At 39.7% G+C, this 27678-nt stretch overlaps 2 protein-coding genes and 1 long non-coding RNA gene across 9 annotated transcripts in view; all 3 read left to right on the forward strand.

The window, feature by feature from the left end:
* The first annotated feature begins 16 nt into the window (after positions 1–16).
* Positions 17–1503, forward strand: LOC114146051 (uncharacterized). Its single transcript, XR_003595834.1, has 2 exons — positions 17–1148; positions 1449–1503. It is a non-coding gene; the product is annotated as an uncharacterized LOC114146051 (long non-coding RNA).
* Positions 1504–7337: 5834 nt separating this feature from the next.
* Positions 7338–27678, forward strand: part of LOC114146464 (acyl-coenzyme A thioesterase 2, mitochondrial-like) — a 48942-nt gene continuing 28601 nt past the window's right edge. Inside the window, exons 1-4 of one of the 2 annotated variants that reach the window (XM_028020515.1) lie at positions 7339–7607; positions 9925–10389; positions 11183–11367; positions 13185–13890. In XM_028020515.1, coding sequence (XP_027876316.1) covers positions 7595–7607; positions 9925–10389; positions 11183–11367; positions 13185–13793 — 1272 coding nt within the window. In that variant the 5' untranslated portion in view covers positions 7339–7594 and the 3' untranslated portion in view covers positions 13794–13890. Of the gene's footprint in view, positions 7608–9924; positions 10390–11182; positions 11368–13184; positions 13891–27678 lie in introns of those variants that run through there. The other variant, XM_028020516.1, reaches the window with a different exon arrangement.
* Positions 8427–25978, forward strand: LOC114146469 (acyl-coenzyme A thioesterase 5-like). Of its 6 annotated transcripts, none has more exons than XM_028020528.1 (4): positions 8427–8524; positions 23021–23476; positions 24294–24475; positions 25051–25978. In XM_028020528.1, exons 2-4 carry the CDS (start codon positions 23026–23028, stop codon positions 25657–25659), a joined length of 1242 nt encoding a protein of 413 aa, XP_027876329.1. In that variant the 5' UTR covers positions 8427–8524; positions 23021–23025; the 3' UTR covers positions 25660–25978. The 6 variants fall into 6 exon arrangements, with proteins under 6 accessions (XP_027876329.1, XP_027876327.1, XP_027876331.1 ...); XM_028020526.1 differs by having other exon boundaries at positions 8436–8524; positions 23015–23476; XM_028020530.1 differs by lacking the exon at positions 8427–8524 and adding an exon at positions 8579–8590.

Genomic DNA, 27678 nt, shown 5'->3' on the forward strand with positions numbered 1-27678 from the left:
TAGGATTTAATTAGGAAGTTTACTTTGTAAAGTTTAAAGAATCATCTTGATAGTTTGATTCTTGTGTTACCATGGCTACAATATGGTGTAATCTTTGTGTTTGTTGTAATCTCTGCTGGGTTTGTTCATAAAAACCTCACAGCAAATAATAACCAATAATCAGTGATTGATTTTATACTCGGCCAATTAACCTGGGCTCCTTATCATAGACTTCACTAAATCTATATTTAAACACGATTAGAGATGCTGAGGTTCTTAGTAGGAGGGGGCCGAGGGGCTAAATCATGATTCTGTCTAGGGCCCCATATTATCTGGCGATCCCTGGTTCACCTTTAAGATTTCAGTTTGGTGTATAAAAGGCATTATTAAAAAAGAAACCAAAATATCACACCAGCATTCTATTCTTTGTGAAAATTACTTTTACAGTCTGGTTTACAGTTTTATATTGTAGATATAAATATCAACAACATTTGTAGTTTTGGCCGATTAGTACCGTTAATTTTAGGGTAATTAACTGCTGGCAATATTACAATATTTTTCTATGAATTTTACAATTACTTTTATTTTTACAACATATTTCTGTGTTTTCTACATTTCATGACTGTCAAAATCACTTGAAATATATGTTTATTGAGTTAAGGTAATTCCATGTATTTTCTATGGTAATAAAATATTTTGGATATTATGGTCAGTAACTGTTGGAATTTTACCATTTTTTACCATAAATTTACAGAGGTTTTTTTTATAGTGTATAACGCAGCAGGTCATAAATTTATGCCGCCAATTCAGGTTCAGCTGTGGAATCAGAATCACATAATTGAAAAATACAAAGTTTGCACTGACAAGGATTCATTTGGTTTATACAGAAGTTATTTATTCTGCTTTTGAAATGTTTAATAATGTAAATGACCTTACTAGTATTTTGTGTTTCCTCATGTAAATAAGGAGTATTTGTTGACATGACAGTCTATACTTTTATTGTGAAAGGGCTTGGAACGGAAGGTGACAAACTAGACAATTAACTGCTCGGTCATAGCGGAGAGAGAGAGAGAGCGCGCACGGGTCGGAGCGAAAGAGATAATTACGGAGTAATTGTAATTTAGGTGTAGACAATCAGTTAATTGGCGCTTGGTTGATGAGGGAACAAGGTGAGTGTTTTGTTCTGTAAATATATGTTTAGTTTTCCTGCGGAACTTGTAGTTCGCTATTGAGTGTGACGGTTTTGTTTTGCCACTAGATGGTGCTAATATTCTTTGGTCAACCGTCAACAGTTGAAATACGTTGTTTTATTTCATGACACAGGGATGTTAAGAGTTAATAAATACGTGTATTGTAACACATAATTATAGCATGAAAAATTACATAAGGTAAAAGATTCAATGTTAAGGTAAAAGGTTAGAACAACACTGTTTGAGTTACTAATGGTATTTTATTTGTATATCTTGTAGCTCTTACGGTGTGTTCACACACAAAGGCTGTAAAATAAAGGACTGTGAACCATCAGTTTGAGAGACCATCCTTTCAACTGGGACGCTACAGTAAGAGCTTGACCCAAGCTGAGAAGAGCTTCACCCCGAGCTAAGAAGTTCAACCCACTCTCAGCACCAAGGTCCCAGTGAAAGCCACATTAAGGTTCCAGCTGCACGGCTCCAAGTAAGGTATTCTGGGATTTGATGGTCAACAGTAACGCCCTGTCCTCAGCATGGAAGCATCTGAAAAGGAAACAGAGTACACAGAGGACCTACCTGTCAACGAGGAAGAGGAACTTCCATGCTCTGTTCGTCAAAGGAAGCCCACAGAAAAGATGCGAGCATATCAGGAGGAGGAAGCCCACAAAAAGGAAAAACATATAATCAAAGTTTATGATCAATGGAAAAGGCAAGTACGTACGGCATGAGAGCAATTAAAAGGAGACATAACAAACAGTCAAATTGCTTCACTCATGGACATCTTAGAAAAGGAAAGAGATGGTGTCATAAACTTATATACAGAAATAAGGGAAATCATTACTCCCTGCAGTGACACAAGGCGACTTATAGATGCGTGCGAAGCAGTCACCAATGACATTATCAGAGTTGCATATGAAAGACTCTCAGGCATAGATGACTATGACAGTGGGAAAGTGAAGGCACGTCTACGTGATCTTCTTAATTCAGACTATGCTCAATCCATTTACAGTTCTTCTATCACACACTCAAGTAAACGCTCAGCTGCCAGTAATTCAAACTCTGCAAGGTCAGAAGTAGCTGTAAAGAGAGCAGAGGCTGCAGCAGAGTTGGCGGCCAAGGAGGCAGAGTATGAAGTGTTATTAGAAGAAGGAAAACAAAGAGAAAGGATTCAACTTTTGGAGGAAAGACAGAGAAAGGAGCTAGAATCTCAAAAACGTGAGTTAGAGAGATTAAAGGCTGAAAAAGAGTTAAAGGCTGCTCGAGCTAGATTAATAACTTATGACCAGAAGATAAAGAGTGAGAGCAGTGTTCATGTTGACAGTACCAGAGCAGCTCAGAAGGCTTCCATAGTTTTTGCTCCCATTCAAGTCCCTAATAGCAACACTGTGTCCACCTCACCTCCACAAGCAGATGTTCTTTATTTAGCACAAGCATTACAGGACAGTGTCACCATGAACAGACTGCCAATGCCCGAGCCTTCCACGTTTACAGGTGACCCAATAGAGTTCATCGAGTGGAAAGCTTCATTTGCTGCTCTCATTGATAAAAGGAACATATCACCTGCAGACAAGCTGCACTACTTGAAGAAATATGTAGGTGGTTCAGCTCGACAAACGCTTGATGGCATCTTCTACAGAAATGACAGTGATGCTTACCAGGATGCATGGGAACGCCTCAATCAAAGGTATGGACATCCATTTATTGTACAGAAAGCATACAGAGAAAGACTGGCAAAATGGCCAAAGATACAAACAAATGATTCTGCAGGATTTAGAGCATTTGCTGACTTCATTCAAACATGTCATGAAGCTATGCCACACATAGAAGGTTTAAGCATTCTCAATGATTGTGAGGTGAACCAAAAACTTGTTCAAAAATTACCAAACTGGGCAGCTGCAAGGTGGAATCGTCAGGCCACTCAGTATATGAAAGAAAATGGGAGGTTTCCAAGTTTAAGGCACTTTACTGAGTTCATGTCTTCTGAAGCTGAGATTGTGTGCAATCCAATCACGTCATTTCAGGCTCTCCACTCAACAGACTTCACCAAAATCACCAGTAAAGTTTACCAGAAAGAAAAAAGGCCCACCTCCAGTGTTCTCCATACGCAGGTTGTAACAGAAACGGAAAGCACAAGAAAAAGATCAAATATTAAACCACCATGCATGCTCTGTCAAGACAACGGACACAAGCTTCACAGTTGTCCTCAGTTCAAAGGCAAATCACTTGAGGAACGAAGAAAATACATAAAAGATAAAAGACTTTGTTACGATTGTCTCAAACCCGGACACAGCGCAAAGGACTGTCGTTACCGACTTGCATGTGAAATGTGCAAGAAAAAACACCCTACCTGTCTGCACGACTTTAACTATGACAGTGACAAAGCACAGACAAACCAAATTCAAATGAGTACAGAACAGGCTGCAACAACCCTGTCTCTCAATGCAGAAACCAATGAACAATGTGTAAGCACTTCTATGATTGTACCAGTATGGGTTTCTTCAGAGCAACACCCAGATGAAGAAAGGCTTATTTATGCACTCTTGGACACCCAAAGTGATACAGTATTCATTGACCAAGACGTGTCTAACAATCTCAAAGCTAAGTCAACCCCAATAAGGTTAAGACTCACCACAATGCTTGGTAAAGATGCAGTTGTGCCAAGCGAGCGTGTTTCAGGTCTCAAAGTGAGAGGCTACAACTCCTCAGAAATAATTGAACTCCCTCCTGCTTACACTAAAGACTGTATATCAGTTAACCGCTCTCACATTCCTTCCTGTGAAACGGCAAGGCAATGGGATCATCTAAAGGTAATGGCGAATGAGATTCCACCATAGCTAGAATGTGAAGTTGGGCTTTTAATTGGCTACAACTGTTCCAAGGCATTAGCGCCAAGGCAGGTCATCTTAGGAGGAGAAGGTGAACCCTATGCTGTCTGCACAGCATTGGGCTGGAGTATTGTAGGCCCCACATCATCTCACAATGACTCTTTTAGCTTATCTACTGTGTGCCACAGAGTCAGAGTCAAAGAACTCCCTTTAATGACTCCCACTGATGCACTCAAGATTCTTGAGTCTGACTTTAAGGATGATAACAAGGATAACAAATCAGTGTCTCAAGATGATATTCTCTTTCTGAATACACTAAAGGAAGGCATTTATAAAAACAATGAAGGACATTATGAAATGCCACTTCCATTTAAGGAGAGACCTCTGTTACCAGACAGTAAGCAAATGGCCACTGTGCGGCTTCAAAGCCTCAAAAACAAACTGTCAAAAGACCAAAGATACAAGGAGCAATATGTAAAGTTTATGGATGAAGTCATAGAGAAGGGTGATGCAGAGGAAGTTCACAACGAAGCAAAAGAAGGAGAAAGGTGGTACATCCAATTATGGATTAAAACATCTTGCAAAAGAAAACGAGACACAGTTTCCCCTTGCATCTCAGTTCATAATGAAAGATTTCTATGTCGACGATGGTGTAACAAGTACTTCAAGCATCAAGGAAGCTATTCAGCTCGCCCAGGAGGCTCAGACACTTTGTGCTTCAGGTGGCCTCAGACTACACAAGTTTGTAAGTAATGATAAAACAGTGTTAGAAAGCATTCCACCATCTGAACGTGCCTCTCCACAGCAAGCATGTGACCTAGCGTTTAATGACTCCAAACTTGAAAGAGCGTTGGGCATTCACTGGCACATTGACTCAGACACACTAAGGTTTTGCTTTCGACCTAATGACCAACCTGATACAAGGCATGGCATTCTATCTATGGTTGCATCTTTGTACGACCCATTGGGATTCATCTCCCCCTTTGTACTCACAGGCAAAAGGGTGCTTCAAGAGACATGCAAACAAGGCACAGGCTGGGATGATCCCCTTCCCTGTGAACTAAAGCCAGTGTAGGATAACTGGAAAGATGACTTGAAGAACTTGGAGAAAATCACTCTGTCACGCTGTTATGTTCCTGAAGACTTTGGTCAAATAGTAAAAACTGAGCTGCATCATTTTTCTGACGCAAGTTCATATGGTTATGGTCAGTGTTCATATTTAAGATATGTAAACAAAGACGATAAGGTGCATTGTGATTTAGTTACAGCAAAGACCAGAGTTGCTCCTATTAAGGTAACAACAATACCAAGACTTGAACTATAACAGCTGCTGTTGTCTCCATTACTGCAAGCAACATGCTAAAGGATGAGCTTGGATTGACACAGATTAATGAGTATTTCTGGACGGACTCTAGGGTAGTTTTAGGCTACATCAATAATGAAGCGCGCCGTTTTCACACATTTGTTTCCAATCGAGTTCAAAAGATAAGGCTCAACAGCACCCCTCAGCAGTGGAGATATGTTTCTTCTGAGCAAAATCCAGCAGATATTGCCTCCAGAGGTTCTAGTGCAGGTGAGCTCATCTCATCAGACTGGTTCACAGGGCCACAGTTTCTGTGGGACAAAGAAATCCCTTCAGCTGCAAAGATCAACATGAACTTACCACTTGGAGATCCAGAGGTTAAAAGGGCACGTGCGCTGAACACTTTCAAAACAGAGAAGAAAGGTTAGGCAGACAAGCTAACAAAATTTTCTTCTTGGTACAAAGCCACTCAAGCCATTGCTAGACTGATTCGCTGTGCCAAGAGAGATTAAACAACAGGTCATAGCACAGCACAAGAAAGACAAAATGCTAAATGTGTTATTCTAAAGGACGTACAAGCAAATGAATATGCAGAGGAGATAAAGATGCTTAAACATGGAAAGGCACTCCCTCACAAAAACAAGCTGTTTCAAATGGACACTTTTCTTGACAGTGATGGACTCCTTAAGGTGGGAGGAAGGCTAAAGGATGCTTCTTTCTCTTCCTCACTGAAACATCCAGTATTAGTTCCAAAGAGTCACCATGTCACTCAGCTACTAATTGCTCATTTCCACAGTAAGGTGCAACACCAAGGGAAAGGAATGACAATCAATGAGATCAGGTCAAATGGAATTTGGATTCCTGGCATCAACAAAGCCGTAGCAAACTTTATACACCAATGTGTAAAGTGTCGCAGACTCAGAAGAGGAACAGAGGAACAGAAAATGTCTGATCTACCAACAGTGCGCTTAGAGCCATCGCCACCGTTTACATTTTGTGGAATGGACTGTTTTGGTCCCTTTCTAACCAAACAGGCTTGAAAGGTGCACAAGCGTTATGGACTTCTTTTCACTTGTCTTTGTTGCAGAGCAGTTCACATAGAAATGTTAGACGATATTACTACAGACGCATTTATCAATGCGCTCCGTTGTTTTATAGCCATAAGAGGAGCAGTCAGTGAGATAAAGTGTGATCAAGGAAGCAACTTTGTCGGAGCTAAAAATGAACTGCAGGAAGCTTTAAAACAAGTGGACTCTAACCGCATTACCACATTTCTGGCCGAGAAGCAATGTGACTTCAAAATGCACATGCCTCATTCAAGCCATGCAGGAGGTGTGTGAGAAAGGCAAATCAGGACGGTTCGAAACATTCTGCGCTCGACAGCTTCACTTTCGTCAGGCAGGATGGATGACGCATCTTTAAGGACATTCTTTTATGAGGCAATGTCGATTGTGAACAGCAGACCTCTTACAGTGGATAACCTCAGTGACCCAAACAGCCCAGAGCCGTTGACCCCAAATCACCTGCTCACCATGAAATCAAAGGCAGCCCTGTCCCCTCCAGGTAAATTCATCAAGGAAGACATTTATGCACGGAAAAGATGGCGGCAAGTGCAGTACCTATCAGAGCAGTTTTGGTCACGTTGGAAAAGAGTATCTATCCAACATCGCAACAAGGCAGAAATGGCAAACTCCGAAGAGAAACCTGAAGGTTGGAGATGTTGTCATGGAGAAGATGGACGTTTTACCTCGCAATGAATGGAGATTAGCACGTGTAATGGACATAGTAACTGATAAAGATGGACTTGTAAGAAAAGTAAGGATTCGCTTTGGAGAACGGAAGATGGAGAAAGGACAATGTTCCCGTAAAATTTCTATAGTGGAACTCCCAGTGCAGAAATTGGTTCTACTATTAGAGACTGTTTAACTATACTCTATAGTTTAAGTTGCATTCTTTCCTATGTATTGTGATTTCATAGAGGTTAAAGGTCACAGGTCATTTCTTCTTTAGGAAGTCATTATCGCTCCATTTGTTTAGTTAAGCTCTAATGATTTGGTGGGAGTGTAAATGACCTTACTAGTATTTTGTGTTTCCTCATGTAAATAAGGAGTATTTGTTGACATGACAGTCTATACTTTTATTGTGAAAGGGCTTGGAACGGAAGGTGACAAACTAGACAATTAACTGCTCGGTCATAGCGGAGAGAGAGAGAGAGCGCGCACGGGTCGGAGCGAAAGAGATAATTACGGAGTAATTGTAATTTAGGTGTAGACAATCAGTTAATTGGCGCTTGGTTGATGAGGGAACAAGGTGAGTGTTTTGTTCTGTAAATATATGTTTAGTTTTCCTGCGGAACTTGTAGTTCGCTATTGAGTGTGACGGTTTTGTTTTGCCACTAGATGGTGCTAATATTCTTTGGTCAACCGTCAACAGTTGAAATACGTTGTTTTATTTCATGACACAGGGATGTTAAGAGTTAATAAATACGTGTATTGTAACACATAATTATAGCATGAAAAATTACATAAGGTAAAAGATTCAATGTTAAGGTAAAAGGTTAGAACAACACTGTTTGAGTTACTAATGGTATTTTATTTGTATATCTTGTAGCTCTTACGGTGTGTTCACACACAAAGGCTGTAAAATAAAGGACTGTGAACCATCAGTTTGAGAGACCATCCTTTCAACTGGGACGCTACAAATAACATTTTGATTGTTATAGAATCTCATGATGTTGATGTTTTCAGGAATTGATAACTATGTGATAATTCTTCACAAAAAATATGACTGAATTTTGAAACTGTTTTCAACTGTAGGCAGTTGAGGAAATAACAGGCTTATGCCATAAATTAGAATGTGACTGAAAAGTTCCTTTGTTAATAATTTCATCACCAAGTGAAGTTATAATTATTTCGTACTATGTTTAATACCTGCTAAAGGGTTATTTTCGAAAGGTACTATTAATCTGACAAGCTTCATCAGTCCTAATTTATTGAATAAGACTGTATGGCATTCAGATCTATGTTTGGGCTTAATCTTGGCACATAAAAAGGAAGAGTCTTCCAGTACACAGAGAGCGGGACTACTCGTTGCACCACTAAGAATAGATTGGGTTTTGAGCCATTACTGTGAACTAATTTTTAAAGAAGTTAAACGGAGTCAAAGCCAGCTGGTATAATTCTCGTCACAATACCTGAAATCTGCACCTAAATAAGACACACTTGTCAGTAAGTTCGGTCATGTTAGTTTAATTGCAGTGTTAATATGAAAGGCATAAGAAAACTGTCAGAAAGGTGAGTAAATGATTCTAACATTCCTATAAATGATAACATATTTGAAACAACAAGATGTAAGAAAGTTATGATTGATTTTTGTTTCCAGTAGCCACAAAATATTGTTAAAAAGTGAAAGTGTTGCCTATTTTGCTTAGATAGTCACACAATTAGGGTCTGTCTTTAGAAACAGGAGTTCGATATGTTACCCACTGACCTTTAGTCTATTTTTATAGAGAACACTTTTATTAGAACGATCGCCATTTGTCCATAAAGCCCTAAAGGTTTATCATATTTTGTCAAATTTCAAAGTTAATTTCCAGCACGTAAAGGTGAAAATCACATTTTGAATTATATTTGTTCTGAAACTCAAAATGATGCTTCATGTCTGAGACTTAATGGTGCTGACTTTACATCACTGATCAGTTAAAAATAATATCTTTTAAAATAAGTTTCCTAAGAGATTTTAATGAGCTTCTCCACCAACATGTGGAAACTGACTGCAATAATCTAATCTGATAGAATTCTGCAGCTGTGTTGCTTGGGATTTCTATATTATATATATAATATTTACAATATTATATATAATAGTGTAATATATATTATATTTAATTTATTATATAATAATACTATTATATGAACCCTAATATAGTAATATTAGTAATAATAATATAAACAACTTAAATTTTCTTCTAAAATCTTTTTGGATTGTGGGAGGAAACTGGAACACCTGGAGAGAAACTGCAAACAGGAAATTAACTTTTGATATTTATTCTTTTTTTACTCACACCTAAGGAGAATTTAGAGAAATCAATTAACCAAACAGTCATGATTTTAGACTGTGGCAGGAAGCCAGGAGTCCGGAGAGAACCTACAAATAGGAAACTGGTAAAAACCTTTTTACCAGTTGTAAAATGCTTAGCTTTAGAATTTCAACAAAAAACAAGTAAACAGAAAAAAAAACGATGGCACAACAGAAAAGTGTGAAAATACCAGCAAAGTAAAGAACAAACATTTAAATATCTTACAACACATATTAAAGAAAAACAAAACCATTGGCAAATATTTAGCCCAAAATTTTTCAACTGTTTCTAAAAACTTTCCTAGCATTTAACAAAACAACCAGTTGTTTTTTGGTAATCAGTTAATGTTTTTTGGTGTCTAGTTGTATGAACCATTTCATAAACCTCCAGATTAAGTTACAGTGTGCCGTTACCTAGCAACTTAAGCTGACCTCCAGGACATTTAGTCAGCTGGTTTAATTGCTGTATGCACTGTACAATGGCTGCTGAAAAAGACAAGTGTTTTGATTTTGTGCAAAAAATTGTATGAACATGAAAACTGTTTTCTTTCAGTTTCAGACAGCATGTCAGCCCAGATCAGCCTGACGCTGCTCCCCAGCGCCAGGTGTTTATTCGACGAGCCCGTTCAGGTGAAGGTGGCCGGACTGAGGTCCAACCAGCTGGTCACCTTGAGAGCCAGATCCACCGATGAGAGGGGAGTGGTGTTCAATTCTTCAGCCAGCTATCGCGCCGACGGCAGCGGGGAGATTGACCTGAACAGAGACGCCTCGCTCAGTGGGAGCTACGTCGGGGTGGAACCCATGGGTCTGCTGAGGTCACTGAAGGCAGATACCTCGCACAAATATTTCTATAAGGACAAAGCATTGGAACCTTTCATGGTGAACTTCTCTGTGCATGAGGAGGAGGAGGGCGGGATACTGGCCGAGGCGACCAATGAGAGGCGTCTCATAGGAGATGGAGTCATGCGAGTTCCTGTCGAAGTGGGCAACATTCAAGGAGTCCTGTTTACCCCGCCAGGTATTAATGACGACCTCATTAACTATTTTAATTAACATTATCCATCAGAACCTAAATAGTTTTTTTCATATTTTCTCTGCAGACGTTCTATGAGGAACTATGCTGAGTTAACAAATGCACCAAAGGTCAATTTAAAAATGTCTCTGAGCTGCAAACCTTAAGTTTTAAAGAGAATCTATTATGCAAAGTTTACATTTTGCATGCATCCAGTCCTTGGCAGTAAATTAATGTTTTTTGTTGTCTAAAAAATTTGCCATTTAAAAAACATTTTGAATATAACGTCACAAATCGTCAGGCACTTCCTGTCATCTAGCAACCCCAGCAAAGCACAGCCTGTTACCTAGCAACCCCAGCTGAGCTCCAGCATTTTTAGTCAGCTGGTTTTACTGCTGTATGCACTGTACAATGGCTGCTGGAAATATGATTGTTTTGTTGTTTACCATTCAGAAACCCCTTGCTACAGTCTTGGAGGCTCCACTTCTGCTTGTGCATCTGTTTGCAACCATTTTCACATGCAAGTGTAAAAGTTGAGCTGGGGGTCGGGGCCAGCAGGAACTTTTTTGGATTTAAAGTGACTCTAAAAGAGGTCAAAATAGGCAGAAATGGGTAGAATGAAGTTTCATTAATCAAGAATTATTTTGTGCAAAAAATGCAGTGAACATGTTTTGCGTAGCCCATAGACCTACCATAACATGTTTAAGGAAGCATAATAAATCACCTTTAACAGGTAAACAAATTTTTACATTTTAATAAATGAGTATTTAACATCCTTTTGTTCTCTTTTTGCTCAAAGGAGAGGGTCCGTTTCCTGCTGTGTTGGATCTGGGCACCTTAATGTCAGAGAAAAGGGCCTCTCTACTGGCCAATAAAGGCTTTATAGTTCTTGCTTTACCTATATTCATTGGCAAACCCAAACTAGAAAGGATGAATCTGGACGACTTCGAAGAAGCAGTAAAGTTTCTACAAAACCAGCCAAAGGTGACGAGACACATCCAGTTTCCTAGTTTCCCTAAAATCACTTTATGTAAACGAAACAAACTAATAAATTGAAAAACGTGCAACATCTCATCCTGTCTCCTGTATTCTGGGAGCAGGTTATAGAAAACATAACTTCTATATTCAATGGCGTGTCGGCCCAGGTCAACAACCTTAAAGATGTTTAACACACTATAAAATACATTAATTTTTTTGTTGCTGAATAAACTCTCATTGAAAAATGTACAATCTATCCCTCTATAGTCAATCCATTTCCCAGACTTTCTATCCATTCACCCATCCATCCATTTCTTCTTTTTTTGTTCAACTATTTATTTATTTTTTCTTTCTCTGTAAATATGCAAATTGTATATAATATCCATTCTTAAGGTTCTTTGGATACTGAAATCAACTGGTAATTAATCCTAACCCTAAAAAAAGACAAGGTTTGGGATTAAATAAGGTTCTCCCTTTCAGACATGGTTTGTTATGACGCTTAGTTTTTATTTGAGTATTTTGGTTGTTATTTACTTTGTTTTAGTCATTTTATTTTGTTTCTGTTGTTTTTCTCATGTCCAAAATAAATAAAACATTCTATTGTCTATCTGCTATAAACTCATAGTGAAGTCTCAGGTAACTCAAAACTATATAAATCCCTGCCAGATTTAGATTTAAAATAATCTTTAATCTGAGCAGGGTGTAAATCTTTTATTTTGGTTAAATGTAAATAATAAGAGAAACTATGCCTTTCAGAATAATACATTTTTAATAGTTTTATTACATATTTTGTCAAAAGTCTGTCTCATTTCATAATTCATTTTTATTCCTAATCAAATGAATTTGGATTCTAGAGTATACTTTAGATAAAATATGCTTAGAAAAGGAAATATTTCACAAAAAACCCTGTAATTAATTATCTCAAAGTGTCTAACTTTGAGATCAAACAACCAAATATTTTAAAATGCTCTTGAAAATAAGCAATCACATTTTCATTTAATGTACCGTATTTTCCGCACTATAAGGCGCACCTAAAAACCTTCAATTTTCTCAAAAGCCGACAGTGCGCCTTATAATCCGGTGCGCCTTATATATGGACCAATATTGAGCCACAACAGGTCTTCCAACTACAATAAGCAGCCGCCGACTTCGTTTTCCCCCGTAGAAGAAGAAGTGCGTGGTGCACACTGGGTTTTGTGTAAAGACCCCAAAATGGCTCCTATTAAGAGACACGCTTACGATGCAGAGTTTAAGCTCAAGGCGATCAGTCACACAGTAGAACACGGGAATAGAGCAGCAGCGAGAGAATTTAACATGAACGAATCAATGGTGCGGAAGTGGATATATATTGTGATCGCACTAACGTTTGATTTACCGTAACAGTATCAGACTGTTTTTTACGTGTTTATTGAATCGATGAAAAGTTCCCCTCCACTATATGTTATACCTAGCTGTTGTTAAAAGATAAACTGTGTCACAAAAATACCACGTCACTTACTTTACCTTGGGGAAAATAATAAAACAGCTGTTTATTCATTTTGGGAATGAACAGAGTTTTCAGAACGCTGGTTTGTAATTTATTAATAAAGTTTGACTGAAATATCTGACTGTTTTGTTGACATTCCCTTTAGTGCAGCTCCATCTAATGGATGCATAACGTAACCCCAGCCTCTAATGTAGCGTCTATTCTATGTGCCTTACAGTGCGGAAAATACGGTAGTTAGTTGTTTTTTTTCTAACTGTTAAAGTGTAGATTTAAATAATCCTTTCATACCTGAAATGTCTGTTTTGATCATTATTTTTTAATTTCATGTTATTCACAGGTGGGCAGTAAAGGAGTTGGGGTAATATCCCAATCTAAGGGGGCCGACATCGCGCTTTCCCTCGCTGCTTTTGTGCCCGGAGTTGAAGCTGTGGTCTGGATCAACGGTTGCTCCGCTAGCGCAGTCCTACCCCTGTATTATAAGAATAGGCAGATTCTCTCAGCATTGAAGTTTGACATGAACAAAGTGATTTCCACCCAGTCGGGAGCCTTTATCATTAAATATGCCATGCATGATTCTCTGAAGGAGGAAAACAAGGCATCCCTGGTGCCTATAGAACGAGCAAGCGGACAATTCCTGTTTGTAGCTTCAGAGGACGACTTCAACTGGGACAGCAAGGCCTACATGGATGAGATGGTGGACAGACTAAAGCGTCATGGGAAGGAGAACTTTGAGAGTGTGAGCTACCCTGAAGCTGGACATTATTTAGAGCCCCCGTTTGGACCGTACTGCCACTCCAGCTTCCATGGCTTCGTAGGTATTCCGGTCCTGTGGGGGGGGGAGCCCAGGGCCCACGCTGCTGCTGAAGTCCATCTATGGAGTAAGATCCAGGAGTTCTTCAGAACTCACTTAGACTGTGACAAAACTGAAACTAAATCCAAGTTATAGTGCTGCTGTCCTTTAATCAAAAACCAGCCAAGATGTCTAAGAGAGAGTTTTGGGCTGAAAGGAAGCCGTTACTCCAAAAAAACAAAACAAAACAAAAAAAGCTAGAGTACAGTTTGAAAATCCGCTATTAAAGCAAACTTTAACCCAATCTATATAGACTCATGTTTTTGAAAGCAGTGTTTTTTTTTTTGAACTATTGTTAATCCATTTAGCAAATAGAAATATTTGCTATTAATGGGAGCCCGTCGATTGACCCACATACAGAACACACTCAGAAAAATCAGATGAATAAAGTTTATTTTGAACAAATACTTCATGAGTTGAATGTGTGGTTCTTGTCCTAGAACTGATGGAGAACTGAAGGCAGTGGAGATGAGAGGCAAGTGGACAGTTTAGAAACATAGAAATGATGATAGTTAAAGTGCTTACTGCTCTAGTTGAGATTCTCCGCCAGGGTAAGGTCACTGGAGCTAGGTTCCCTTGTGGGGGAGAAGAGGTATGGTCCAAGTTCAGATGATCAGAGAAGTAATGTGATTCCTGGAAGCTGTGGGTTGATGTTTTCATTGGAGGGGGGACAAGTAACAGCAAAGGTAGTGGAAAGAGGAGCGGTTCGTCACCAGTCATGGAATGAGGTACTAGCAGGGGCGATTCTAGGATCTGACTTTTAGGGGTGCTTAGCCCCCAGTAAGGCTAAGACCCATGAAAAGATAGTCTTTGGTGCGGTTTTCTAAACCTAACTGCTTATTTACATACATTCACAAACAAAATTAAGAGACATGTTGTCAGTAATTCATAGAATAAACAATATTCATTTTACGCAAACGTACACCTATAAAGAGTAAAATCAAAGAAACTTTAAATAGTTTCCAGAGGTGTATAAACTCAGTTTGAAACAGAATCTCAAAAATGAGTCCTTAACCTGAACTTTATTTGAAAATCATACTTAGAAATTGTATTACCATTATTTTTATCTGAACGTTATGGCTGTTGGCTTTTTTTACAAGAATGAATGTCCATCTATGGAAAAGTAGACATTATGAGTTTTATTATTTCAATTCACAGTTCATGAAGTGGGCCTATTATAGTTTCAGTACCAAACACCTTTCTATTCACAAAAAACAGCCTAACATTCTGTGCTGTTCTTTAGTTTGACATTATTTAAGTGACTCCAGGGAGATTTGGGAAGTTAATTACAAAACACCACAACAGTCACTAATCAAACTTCAAAAAAGACCAACAAGACTAATTAACAAGGCTAAGTACTGGGATCAGACTAACCATTATTTATCAAAATATTTTGCACTGAGGTACAAAATACTCTTCAAATAAATAAAGCCATTACTGTCCAATATAATTATGAATTTCCATTCATAAATATAAAAATAATTCTAAATGAAGTACTGCATTGCTATTTAAAATTGCCCATTGCAAAAAATCACTAAGCATAATATTTTGCATTGCAAATTGTCATCTGAATAAAGGTGCTGATGATACAAGTCTGGTCTCTTTTAGCTGGTTAAAAAAAATATATAATGGTCTATACTGTTTTTTTGGAGGCTGGTTCTACACCCAATTTACTAGAGGCCACTGGGAAGCAAAGAATTTTCTTGGAAAACTTTCAGTCGTGAAAGTGAATAACTCGAGTAATACAGTGGGTTGCAGCCAAGTCACCACGAGAGAAAAACCTATGAGGAGACCAAATGGTAAGTGTAGATAAAGAAAAAATTGGAAGAACTCATAGACTGAACTCAGAGAGGTGCAGAATACCATAACAGGCAAACACTCAGGCACTGGAGGACTGGTGATCAGCTCCTCTTATACTCTGCCTGAGGAAGCCCATTGGGACAAATGTAAAGTCATTTGTTCAACTTTTATTGTTTTAAAATTTGCTATGAATTGAATTTATTTGACAGTTGAGTTGAGTTGCGAAGTCATGGGGCGGTCTAGGCTGAAACTGAACTGAGCTCAAAAATTCAAGCATCAAACCAATCAGTGATGAGCACTGAAAGGGTAATTACTAAGGTAAACAGGTGGTGAAGCAAGGATCAGTTTCACCACCAGAGGGCGACAAAGGACATCTGCAACCCTGGCAGTGGACCGAGAAAACCCGCAAGAAATGATTTCAAAACAGAAAATTACGATAAAGCTCTGAGAAACATGTAACTATGTGTTACATGTAACTACATGTTACATGATGTAGTTACATGATATAAGAGTTATAAGAAAAGTTATAAGAAAATGGCAAATAAATATTTTTTTGTTCCCTTTTGCAGCAGATTATGAATTTATTTTATCTGTCAACCATCAAAGTCTGTGGGCGAGACTAACACTGCTGTAGCTGACATGATTGGTCTGAACTAGACTTATTAGGAAGTTTAACCAATCAGATGCTTACGTTTGGTGAGAAATTCCTTATTGGTATACTCCTGCACAGTGTCATGACATACTATCACAACATGGTTATGGTTTTAACAAATGTATAAAAATATGTTAGATACTCTACAGTTTGTAGAGTATCTAGAAATTTTACTCGGGGGAAGTGTAGCGATAACAAGGTCAAGTAAAAGCATAGGCGTAACTTCCTGAAGGACTGGGTGGACATGTCCCCACCAGGGCCGTGCAGAGACCTTTGGAGGGGCAGGGGCTCAAAATTAAAAAGGGGCACATTGATCAAGATCTTAAAACACCCCACAACAACATAACAACAACGCATATTAATCGAGAATTTAATAGGATCATACTATATCATTGTCATCATATGGGGACAATGCAGAGCAAATGTAGTCTGTTATCAGGTAATGTTGTTTCTGCTGCTGACAGTCCTGGAGGGCTGAGTTGATCTGAGACTGTAGTTGTTACACAGACAGAGAAGATGGGTGGTTATGAAGTTATGAAATATGCAAAATTGCTGCTATTTTACTAAATAAGCATTAATAATATCTATCTGTTGAACCTCTACAACAACTTGGCTGCAGACTGCTCTATAGATCAATAAAGCTCAAAGGTGTTAGCGTTACGTCATGTTTTGATATTAGCACCTCTGAGATCTAGAATTGTAAGGTTGAGAGACATCAAGGCAAAGAAAACTCAGTAGCTGCTGGTCAGGCCCTCCAGACATTCAGGGGCCCCTATAAATGGTTGAATTGTAACACAGATCATAGATCTAAACCTGTAGCATTTATTTATTGAGAATGACAATGTTATTAAATTTTATTTAATGCATTCAGCTGAGAAAAAAATAGTATATTTAGGATTTAATTAGGAAGTTTACTTTGTAAAGTTTAAAGAATCATCTTGATAGTTTGATTCTTGTGTTACCATGGCTACAATATGGTGTAATCTTTGTGTTTGTTGTAATCTCTGCTGGGTTTGTTCATAAAAACCTCACAGCAAATAATAACCAATAATCAGTGATTGATTTTATACTCGGCCAATTAACCTGGGCTCCTTATCATAGACTTCACTAAATCTATATTTAAACACGATTAGAGATGCTGAGGTTCTTAGTAGGAGGGGGCCGAGGGGCTAAATCATGATTCTGTCTAGGGCCCCATATTATCTGGCGATCCCTGGTTCACCTTTAAGATTTCAGTTTGGTGTATAAAAGGCATTATTAAAAAAGAAACCAAAATATCACACCAGCATTCTATTCTTTGTGAAAATTACTTTTACAGTCTGGTTTACAGTTTTATATTGTAGATATAAATATCAACAACATTTGTAGTTTTGGCCGATTAGTACCGTTAATTTTAGGGTAATTAACTGCTGGCAATATTACAATATTTTTCTATGAATTTTACAATTACTTATATTTTTACAACATGTTTCTGTGTTTTCTACATTTCATGACTGTCAAAATCACTTGAAATATATGTTTATTGAGTTAAGGTAATTCCATGTATTTTCTATGGTAATAAAATATTTTGGATATTATGGTCAGTAACTGTTGGAATTTTACCATTTTTTACCATAAATTTACAGAGGTTTTTTTTATAGTGTATAACGCAGCAGGTCATAAATTTATGCCGCCAATTCAGATTCAGCTGTGGAATCAGAATCACATAATTGAAAAATACAAAGTTTGCACTGACAAGGATCTATTTGGTTTGTACAGAAGTTATTTATTCTGCTTTTGAAATGTTTAATAACATTTTGATTGTTATAGAATCTCATGATGTTGATGTTTTCAGGAATTGATAACTATGTGATAATTCTTCACAAAAAATATGACTGAATTTTGAAACTGTTTTCAACTGTAGGTAGTTGAGCAAATAACAGGCTTATGCCATAAATTAGAATGTGACTGAAAAGTTCCTTTGTTAGTAATTTCATCACCAAGTGAAGTTATAATTATTTCATGCTATGGTTAATACCTGCTAAAGGGTTATTTTTGACAGGTAATATTAATCTGACAAGCGTCATCAGTCCATACAGTCTTCTGGAATTAGACTGTATGGCATTCAGATCTATGTTTGGGCTACTACTAGTTCCACTACCAAGAATAGATTGGGTTTGAGCCATTACTGTAACATAATTCTTTAAGAAGTTAAAAGGAATCTCAGTCCGGCCCAGAACCCAGCTGGTAAGTAATTCTCGTCACAATATCTGAAATCTGCACCTAAACAAGACACACTTGTGGGTAAGTTCAGTCATGTTGGTTTTATTGCAGTGTTAATATGAAAGGCATGTGTGGCGTAAGAAAACTGTCAAAAGGTGAGTAAATGATTCTAACATTCCTATAAATGATAACATATTTGAATCAACAAGATGTAAGAAAGTTATGATTGATTTTGTGTTTCCAGTAGCCACAAAATATTGTTAAAAAGTGAAAGTGTTGCCTGTTTTGCTTAGATAGTCACACAATTAGGGTCTGTCTTTAGAAACAGGAGTTCCATATGTTACCGACTGACCTTTAGTCTATTTTTACAGAGAACACTTTTATTAGACCGATCGTAATTTGCCCATTAAGCCCTAAAGGTTTGTCATATTTTGTCAAATTTCAAAGTTAATTTTCAGCACGTAAAGGTCAAATTCATGATTTGAATCACATTTGTTTTGAAACTCGAAATTATGCTTCATGTCTGAGACTTAATGGCACTGATTTTGTCAAAAAGGACTTTACATCACTGATCAGTTAATAATAATAACAATAATAATAGCTTTTTAAATAAACTTCCTAAGAGTTTTTAATTAACTTCTCAATCAAATTGTAGAAATTACCCATAACAATATCTCAATATCTCTCACTCTCTGCACTATAAAAAAAAGTGTGTAAATTTCACGGTAAAAAATGGTAAAATACCAACCGTTTTGGCTTTAAAAATTTAACAAAAACAAACTAACAAGTAAAAAGAAAAAACCAATTGCAATTGCAACCGATTTTCTCTACTGTTTTTATAAACTTTACAAGAATTTTTAAAAAAACACCCAGTTGTTTTTTTGATAATCTGTTAATATTTTTTGGTGTTAAGTAAATGGACCATTTCATAAACCTCCAGAGTAAGTTACACTGTGCCGTTACCAAGCAACCTAAGCTGACCTTCAGAACATTTAGTCAGCTAGTTTAACTGCTGTATGCACTGTACAATGGCTGCTGGAAAAGACAAGTGGGTTGTTGTTGTTTTTTGCTGACTCACCATTCAGAAACCACTTGCTGCATATTTCTTGGTTGTGCAGGAGGCGCCACTTCTGCTTTTCAAAGATGCATGGTTGTATAATTGCACATCTATTTGCAGCCATTTTCATGTGAGTTTAAATGAATCAATTGGAGAATTTCCAAGATGGCGGCGCCCAAAATGGCTGCGGTTGCATGGGCTCTCGACAACTTGCGAGTATTTGAGCAAAATACGCCGCCTAAAACGCTACAAACTTTGCATCCACTCAATAAGTTAGTATATGATCGCCAGCGTCTGCTGGAATTACCATCATCAAGTGATTTCGGACTCATAAATATGACTACTCTCGAGTGTTTACCTGATCTCGGAGTGCTACGGAGGCAAGACCCAGCGGCCCACGGCGCAGCGGACTCGCCTAGCAGCACTAGCCGGAGGAGGAGAAAGCGAAGGCAGTGCGACCGGCAGCGGAAGCGTGGCTGTCGAAGTGGACTAACAGCTAAGCTAAACGCTAACCCCCACAGATCGCCGCTTCCGTCCATCTTCCTCTCCAACGTCCGCTCTCTGGACAACAAAATAGACTATCTGCAACTAGAACTGTCTTCAAAGAGAGAGCTGAGGAACTGCTGCGCTCTCATTCTGACGGAGACATGGCTCAACTAGTCCATACCGGACAACGTTGTTAGCCTGGAAGGGCTCGCTACATTCCGCCCAGACAGCAGCAGCGCTCTCAGCGGTAAAACCCGAGGAGGGGGGCTGTGTATTTACATCAATAACAACTGGTGTAAAAATGCCATGACTGTCGCCAGTTACTGCTCCCCGGACATCGAGCTTCTGACTGTTAACTGCAGACCATTCTACCTGCCCAGGGAGTTTACTGTGGTTAGCATCACTGCCGTATATGTGCCCCCCAGTGCTAACACAAAAGAGGCTATGAGTGTTCTCTACCGGACCATCAGTGATTTGCAATCCTCACACACAGAGGGCGTTTTCATCATTGCTGGGGATTTTAACCAGGCCAACATAAAGACTGTGCTCCCTCACTTCAACCAATATGTGGATTTTCCAACCAGGGGAGGAAATACTCTAGACTTGGCCTACACCAACATCAAAGAAGCATTCAGAGCAGCCCACGGCCCCCACCTTGGCTCTTCAGACCACTTATCTGTTATGCTAATTCCTGCATACAAGCCCCTGCTGATCAGAACAAAACCTACAGTGAAGCAGGTGAGAATGTGGACTGAGGGGGCCATGGAGGCACTTCAGGACTGTTTTGAGTGCTCTGACTGGGAGATGTTCAAGGCAGCAGCCACCTACAACGACCAGATCAACATCGATGAGTACGCCATGACTGTGTCAGCCTACATCAACAAGTGGACAGAGGACGTCAGCATCACTAAGAACATTATCACCCGGGCCAACCAAAAACCCTGGATGACTAAGGAGGTACGTGGAATGCTAAAAGCACGGAACTCAGCCTTCAAGTCTGGCAACAAGGAGGCAATGAGGACAGCGAGAGCCAACTTGAACCGTGCTATCAGGTTAGCAAAGCGAACCCACAGTCGAAAAATACAGGAGTTCTTCCACGACACCAGCAACACCAGAAGTATGTGGCAAGGCATATGGGCGATCACAGATTACAATCCATCCTCCCCCCCAGTGGGTGAAGTTGATGCTGACTTTCTAAATGGACTCAATAACTTCTTTGGGAGGTTCGAGGCACTGAACAGTACTCCAGCAAAGAAAACTGTTCCCCACCAGGAAGAGGAGGCACTCTGCCTGGAAACAGCCGATGTGTTGAAGACTCTGAAAAGAGTCAACCCACGGAAGGCCCCAGGCCCCGACAACATACCTGGGCGGGTGTTCAGGGAATGCGCAGGTCAGCTGGCTGGTGTCCTAACAGACATTTTTAACACCTCACTGGACCAAGCTACAGTGCCAGCCTGTCTCAAAACTGCCTCCATCATTCCGTTGCCAAAGAAACCTCAAGTCACCTCTTTCAACGATTACCGGCCTGTGGCATTGACACCCATCATGATGAAGTGCTTTGAAAGGCTGGTAAAAGAACACATCGTCTCCAGACTCCCCTCCACATTCGACCCGTTCCAGTTTGCCTACCGCCGAAACCGCTCCACTGAGGACGCTATCTCCTCCACCCTACACCTGAGCCTGGCTCACCTGGAGGAGAAGAACACTCATGTGCGGATGTTGTTCCTGGACTTCAGCTCAGCGTTCAACACAATCATCCCACAGCATCTGGCAGGAAAACTGGGACACCTGGGCTTCAGCACCCCCCTGCGCAACTGGCTACTAGACTTCCTCACCGACAGACCTCAGTCAGTCCGGATCGGACAACACACCTCCGATGTCATCACCCTCAGCACAGGCTCCCCTCAGGGATGCGTCCTGAGCCCTCTGCTGTTCACTCTGATGACACACGACTGCGCCCCCAGGTTCGCCACCAACCACATCGTGAAGTTCGCGGACGACACAACGGTGGTGGGCCTCATCAGAGACGACAACGACCTGGACTACAGAGAGGAGGTGGAGCAGCTGGTGGACTGGTGCAGAGACAACAGCCTGATCCTGAACGTTGACAAGACAAAGGAGATGATCGTCGACTTCAGGAAGAACCGGCCCAGCCACGCTCCACTGCTCATCAACAGCTCGGCGGTGGAGGTGGTCAGCAGCACCAAATTCCTGGGGGTGCACATCACTAACGACCTCACCTGGACTCTGAACACCACGTCTCTGGTCAAGAGGGCACAGAAACGTTTGTATTTCCTGCGGAGGATGAGAAGAGCACACCTGCCCCCGCCCATCCTCAAGACGTTCTACAGAAGCACCATAGAGAGCATTCTGACCAGCTGCCTCTCTGTGTGGTGTGGAGGCTGCAGCGCCTCCGACTGGAAGAACGTGAGGAGAGTGGTGCGGACAGCGGAGAGGATCATCGGGGCCCCCCTTCCCTCCATTCAGGACATTTCATCCCAGCGCTGCGTGTCCCGAGGCCCAAACATCATCAGTGACCCCTCACACTCCCCCATGGACTGTTCTCCCTGCTGCCCTCTGGAAAGAGGTTCCGCAGCGTCCGGTGCAGGTCCACCAGGTTCCGAAACAGCTTTTTCCCACTTGCCATCAGATTGCTGAACTCTTAACTGGACTGCACTTAAAATCTGGTCTCCACTTTATACCTTGCACATGTACAGAGCTAAGTAACTTCCTTTCTACTGTCAGTCCTGCACTTTATATTTTATATTTATATTTATATTCAAATTTTATACTGTATTTTATTTTATTCTGGAGTAACCTCACAACATTGGAAGCTCAAAACACTGTCCTGAGCCGTATGCAACGACATTTCGTTCTGTATACACCCTGTGCATGCAAAATGACAATAAAGTTAGTCTAAGTCTAAGTCTCTAAGTCTAAGTCTAAATGTGGAGTTGGGGGCGTGGCCAGAAGCAGCTTATTTGAGATTAAAGCAAGAAGAGGCCCTAAAACAGCTCATTGTAAAAGAAACTTAAATAGGCAGAACTGAGCAAACTAAAATAATTCTCTGAGAATTATTTTGTGCAAAAAGTGTTACGAACATGTAAATTTTTCTTTCAGTTTCAGAAAGCATGTCGGCCCAGATCAGACTGAGACTGCTCCCCAGCGCCAGGTGTTTATTCGACGAGCCCGTTCAGGTGAAGGTGGCCGGACTGAGGTCCAAGCAGCTGGTCACCTTGAGAGCCAGATCCACCGATGAGAGGGGAGTGGTGTTCAATTCTTCAGCCAGCTATCGCGCCGACGGCAGAGGGGAGATCGACCTGAACAGAGACGCCTCGCTCAGTGGGAGCTACGTCGGGGTGGAACCCATGGGTCTGCTGAGGTCACTGAAGGCAGATACCTTGCACAAATATTTCTTTAAGAACAAAGCATTGGAACCTTTCATGGTCAACTTCTCTGTGCATGAGGAGGAGGGCGGGATGCTGGCCGAGGCGACCAATGAGAGGCGTCTCATGGGAGATGGAGTCAGGCGAGTTCCTGTCGAAGTGGGCAACAGTCAAGGAGTCCTGTTTACCCCGCCAGGTATTAATGACGACCTCATTAAGTATTTTAATTAGCATTATCTATCAGAACCTAAACAGTTTTTACATATTTTCACTGCAGACGTTCTATAAAAAACTTAAAGTATGCTGAGTTAACAAATGCACCAAAGGTCAATTTAAAAATGTCTCTGAGCTGCAAACCTTATGTTTTAAAGAGAATCTATTATGCAAAGTTTACATTTTGCATGCATCCAGTCTTTGGCAGTAAATTAATGTTTTTTGTTGTCTAAAAAATTTGCCATTTAAAAAACGTTTTGAATGTAACGTCACAAATCGTCAGGCACTTCCTGTCATCTAACAACCCCAGCAAAGCACAGCCTGTTACCTAGCAACCCCAGCTGAGCTCCAGCATGTTTAGTCAGCTGGTTTTACGGCTGTATGCACTGTACAATGGCTGCTGGAAATATGATTGTTTTATTGTTTACCATACAGAAACCCTTTGTCTTGTTGATTGTGCAGGAGGCTCCACTTCTGCTTGTGCATCTGTTTGCAGCCAGTTTCACATGCAAGTGTAAATGCTGAGCTGGGGGTCGGGGCCAGCAGGAACTTTTTGGATTTAAAGTGACAAGAGGCCCTAAAACAGCTCAATATAGGCAGAACTCGGAAGAATGAAGTCTCATTAACTAAGAGTGATTTTGTGCAAAAACTGCAATGAATATGTTTTGTGTTTTGTGTAGCCCCCAGACTTATCCCAACCAATTCAAGGAAGCATAATAAATCACCTTTAACAGGTAAACAGACTTTTACATTTTAATAAATGGGTATTTAAAATTCTTTTGTTCTCTTTTTGCTCAAAGGAGAGGGTCCGTTTCCTGCTGTGTTGGATCTGGGCACCTTCATGTCGGAGAAAAGGGCCTCTCTACTGGCCAATAAAGGCTTTATAGTTCTTGCTTTACCCGTATTCAACGACCCCAAAATAGAAAGGATGAATCTGGACGACTTCAAAGAAGCAGTGAAGTTTCTACAAAACCAGCCAAAGGTGACAAGACACATCCAGTTTCCTAGTTTCCATAAAATCACTTTATGTAAACGAAACAAACTAATGAATTTAAAAACTTGCAACATCTCATCCTGTCTCCTGTATTCTGGGAGCAGGTTATAGAAGACATAACTTCTATATTCAATGGCGTGTCGGCCCAGGTCAACAACCTTAAAGATGTTTAACACACTATAAAATACATTAATTTTTTTGTTGCTGAGTAAACTCTCATTGAAAAATGTACAATCTATCCCTCTATAGTCAATCCATTTCCCAGACTTTCTATCCATTCACCCATCCATCCATTTCTTCTTTTTTTGTTCAACTATTTTTTATTTTTCTTTCTCTGTAAATATGCATATTGTATATAATATCCATTCTTAAGGTTCTTTGGATACTGAAATCAGCTGGTAATTAATCCTACCCCTAAAAAAAGACAAGGAGTGGGATTAAATAAGCTTTTAAAATGCTCTTGAAAATAAGCAATCACATTTTCTTTTAAAGTAGTTAGTTTTTCCTTTCATTCCTGAACTGACTGTTTTGATCATTATTTCTTAATTTCATGTTTTTCGCAGGTGAGCAGTAAAGGAGTTGGGGTAATATCCCGATCTAAGGGGAGCGACATCGCGCTTTCCCTCGCTGCTTTTGTGCCCGGAGTTGAAGCTGTGGTCTGGATCAATGGTTGCTCTGCTAGCACAATCCTACCCCTGTATTATAAGAATAGGCAGATTCTCTCAGCATTGAAGTTTGACATGAACAAAATAATTTTCACCAAGTCTGGAGCCTTTATCACCAAATATGCCATGCATGATACTCTGACGGAGGAAAACAGGGCATCCCTGGTGCCTATCGAACGAGCAAGCGGACAATTCCTGTTTGTAGCTTCAGAGGACGACTTCAACTGGGACAGCAAGGCCTACATGGATGAGATGGTGGACAGACTAAAGCGTCATGGGAAGGAGAACTTTGAGAGTGTGAGCTACCCTGGAGCCGGACATCATTTAGAACCTCCGTTTGGACCGTACTGCCACTCCAGCTTCCATGGCTTCGTAGGTATTCCGGTCCTGTGGGGGGGGGAGCCCAGGGCCCACGCTGCTGCTGAAGTCCATCTATGGAGTAAGATCCAGGAGTTCTTCAGAACTCACTTAAACTGTGACAAAACTCAAACTAAATCCAAGTTATAGTGCTGCTGACCTTTAATCAAAAACCAGCCAAGATATCTAAGAGAGAGTTTTGGGCTGAAAGGAAGCCGTTACTCCAAAAAAACAAAACAAAACAAAAAAAAGCTAGAGTACAGTTTGAAAATCCGCTATTAAAGCAAACTTTAACCCAATCTATATAGACTCATGTCTTTGAAAGCAGTTTTTTTTTTAACTACACTATTGTTATGCCATTTGGCAAATAGAAATATTTCAGTTGTATTAATGGGAGCCAGTCGCTTGACCCACATACAGAACACACTCAGAAAAATCAGATGAATAAAGTTTATTTTGAACAAATACTTCATGAGTTGAATGTGTGGTTCTTGTCCTAGAACTGATGGAGAACTGAAGGCAGTGGAGATGAGAGGCAAGTGGACAGTTTAGAAACATAGAAATGATGATAGTTAAAGTGCTTACTGCTCTAGTTGAGATTCTCCACCAGGGTAAGGTCACTGGAGCTAGGTTCCCTTGTGGGGGAGAAGAGGTATGGTCCAAGTTCAGATGATCGGAGAAGTAATGTGATTCCTGGAAGCTGTGGGTTGATGTTTTCATTGGAGGGGGGACAAGTAACAGCAAAGGTAGTGGAAAGAGGAGCGGTTCGTCACCAGTCATGGAATGAGGTACTAGCAGGGGCGATTCTAGGATCTGACTTTTAGGGGTGCTTAGCCCCCAGTAAGGCTAAGACCCATGAAAAGATAGTCTTTGGTGCGGTTTTCTAAACCTAACTGCTTATTTACATACATTCACAAACAAAATTAAGAGACATGTTGTCAGTAATTCATAGAATAAACAATATTCATTTTACGCAAACGTACACCTATAAAGAGTAAAATCAAAGAAACTTTAAATAGTTTCCAGAGGTGTATAAACTCAGTTTGAAACAGAATCTCAAAAATGAGTCCTTAACCTGAACTTTATTTGAAAATCATACTTAGAAATTGTATTACCATTATTTTTATCTGAACGTTATGGCTGTTGGCTTTTTTTACAAGAATGAATGTCCATCTATGGAAAAGTAGACATTATGAGTTTTATTATTTCAATTCACAGTTCATGAAGTGGGCCTATTATAGTTTCAGTACCAAACACCTTTCTATTCACAAAAAACAGCCTAACATTCTGTGCTGTTCTTTAGTTTGACATTATTTAAGTGACTCCAGGGAGATTTGGGAAGTTAATTACAAAACACCACAACAGTCACTAATCAAACTTCAAAAAAGACCAACAAGACTAATTAACAAGGCTAAGTACTGGGATCAGACTAACCATTATTTATCAAAATATTTTGCACTGAGGTACAAAATACTCTTCAAATAAATAAAGCCATTACTGTCCAATATAATTATGAATTTCCATTCATAAATATAAAAATAATTCTAAATGAAGTACTGCATTGCTATTTAAAATTGCCCATTGCAAAAAATCACTAAGCATAATATTTTGCATTGCAAATTGTCATCTGAATAAAGGTGCTGATGATACAAGTCTGGTCTCTTTTAGCTGGTTAAAAAAAATATATAATGGTCTATACTGTTTTTTTGGAGGCTGGTTCTACACCCAATTTACTAGAGGCCACTGGGAAGCAAAGAATTTTCTTGGAAAACTTTCAGTCGTGAAAGTGAATAACTCGAGTAATACAGTGGGTTGCAGCCAAGTCACCACGAGAGAAAAACCTATGAGGAGACCAAATGGTAAGTGTAGATAAAGAAAAAATTGGAAGAACTCATAGACTGAACTCAGAGAGGTGCAGAATACCATAACAGGCAAACACTCAGGCACTGGAGGACTGGTGATCAGCTCCTCTTATACTCTGCCTGAGGAAGCCCATTGGGACAAATGTAAAGTCATTTGTTCAACTTTTATTGTTTTAAAATTTGCTATGAATTGAATTTATTTGACAGTTGAGTTGAGTTGCGAAGTCATGGGGCGGTCTAGGCTGAAACTGAACTGAGCTCAAAAATTCAAGCATCAAACCAATCAGTGATGAGCACTGAAAGGGTA

This window comes from Xiphophorus couchianus, chromosome 6 (genome assembly GCF_001444195.1).
Source record: "Xiphophorus couchianus chromosome 6, X_couchianus-1.0, whole genome shotgun sequence".
NCBI lineage: Eukaryota > Metazoa > Chordata > Actinopteri > Cyprinodontiformes > Poeciliidae > Xiphophorus > Xiphophorus couchianus.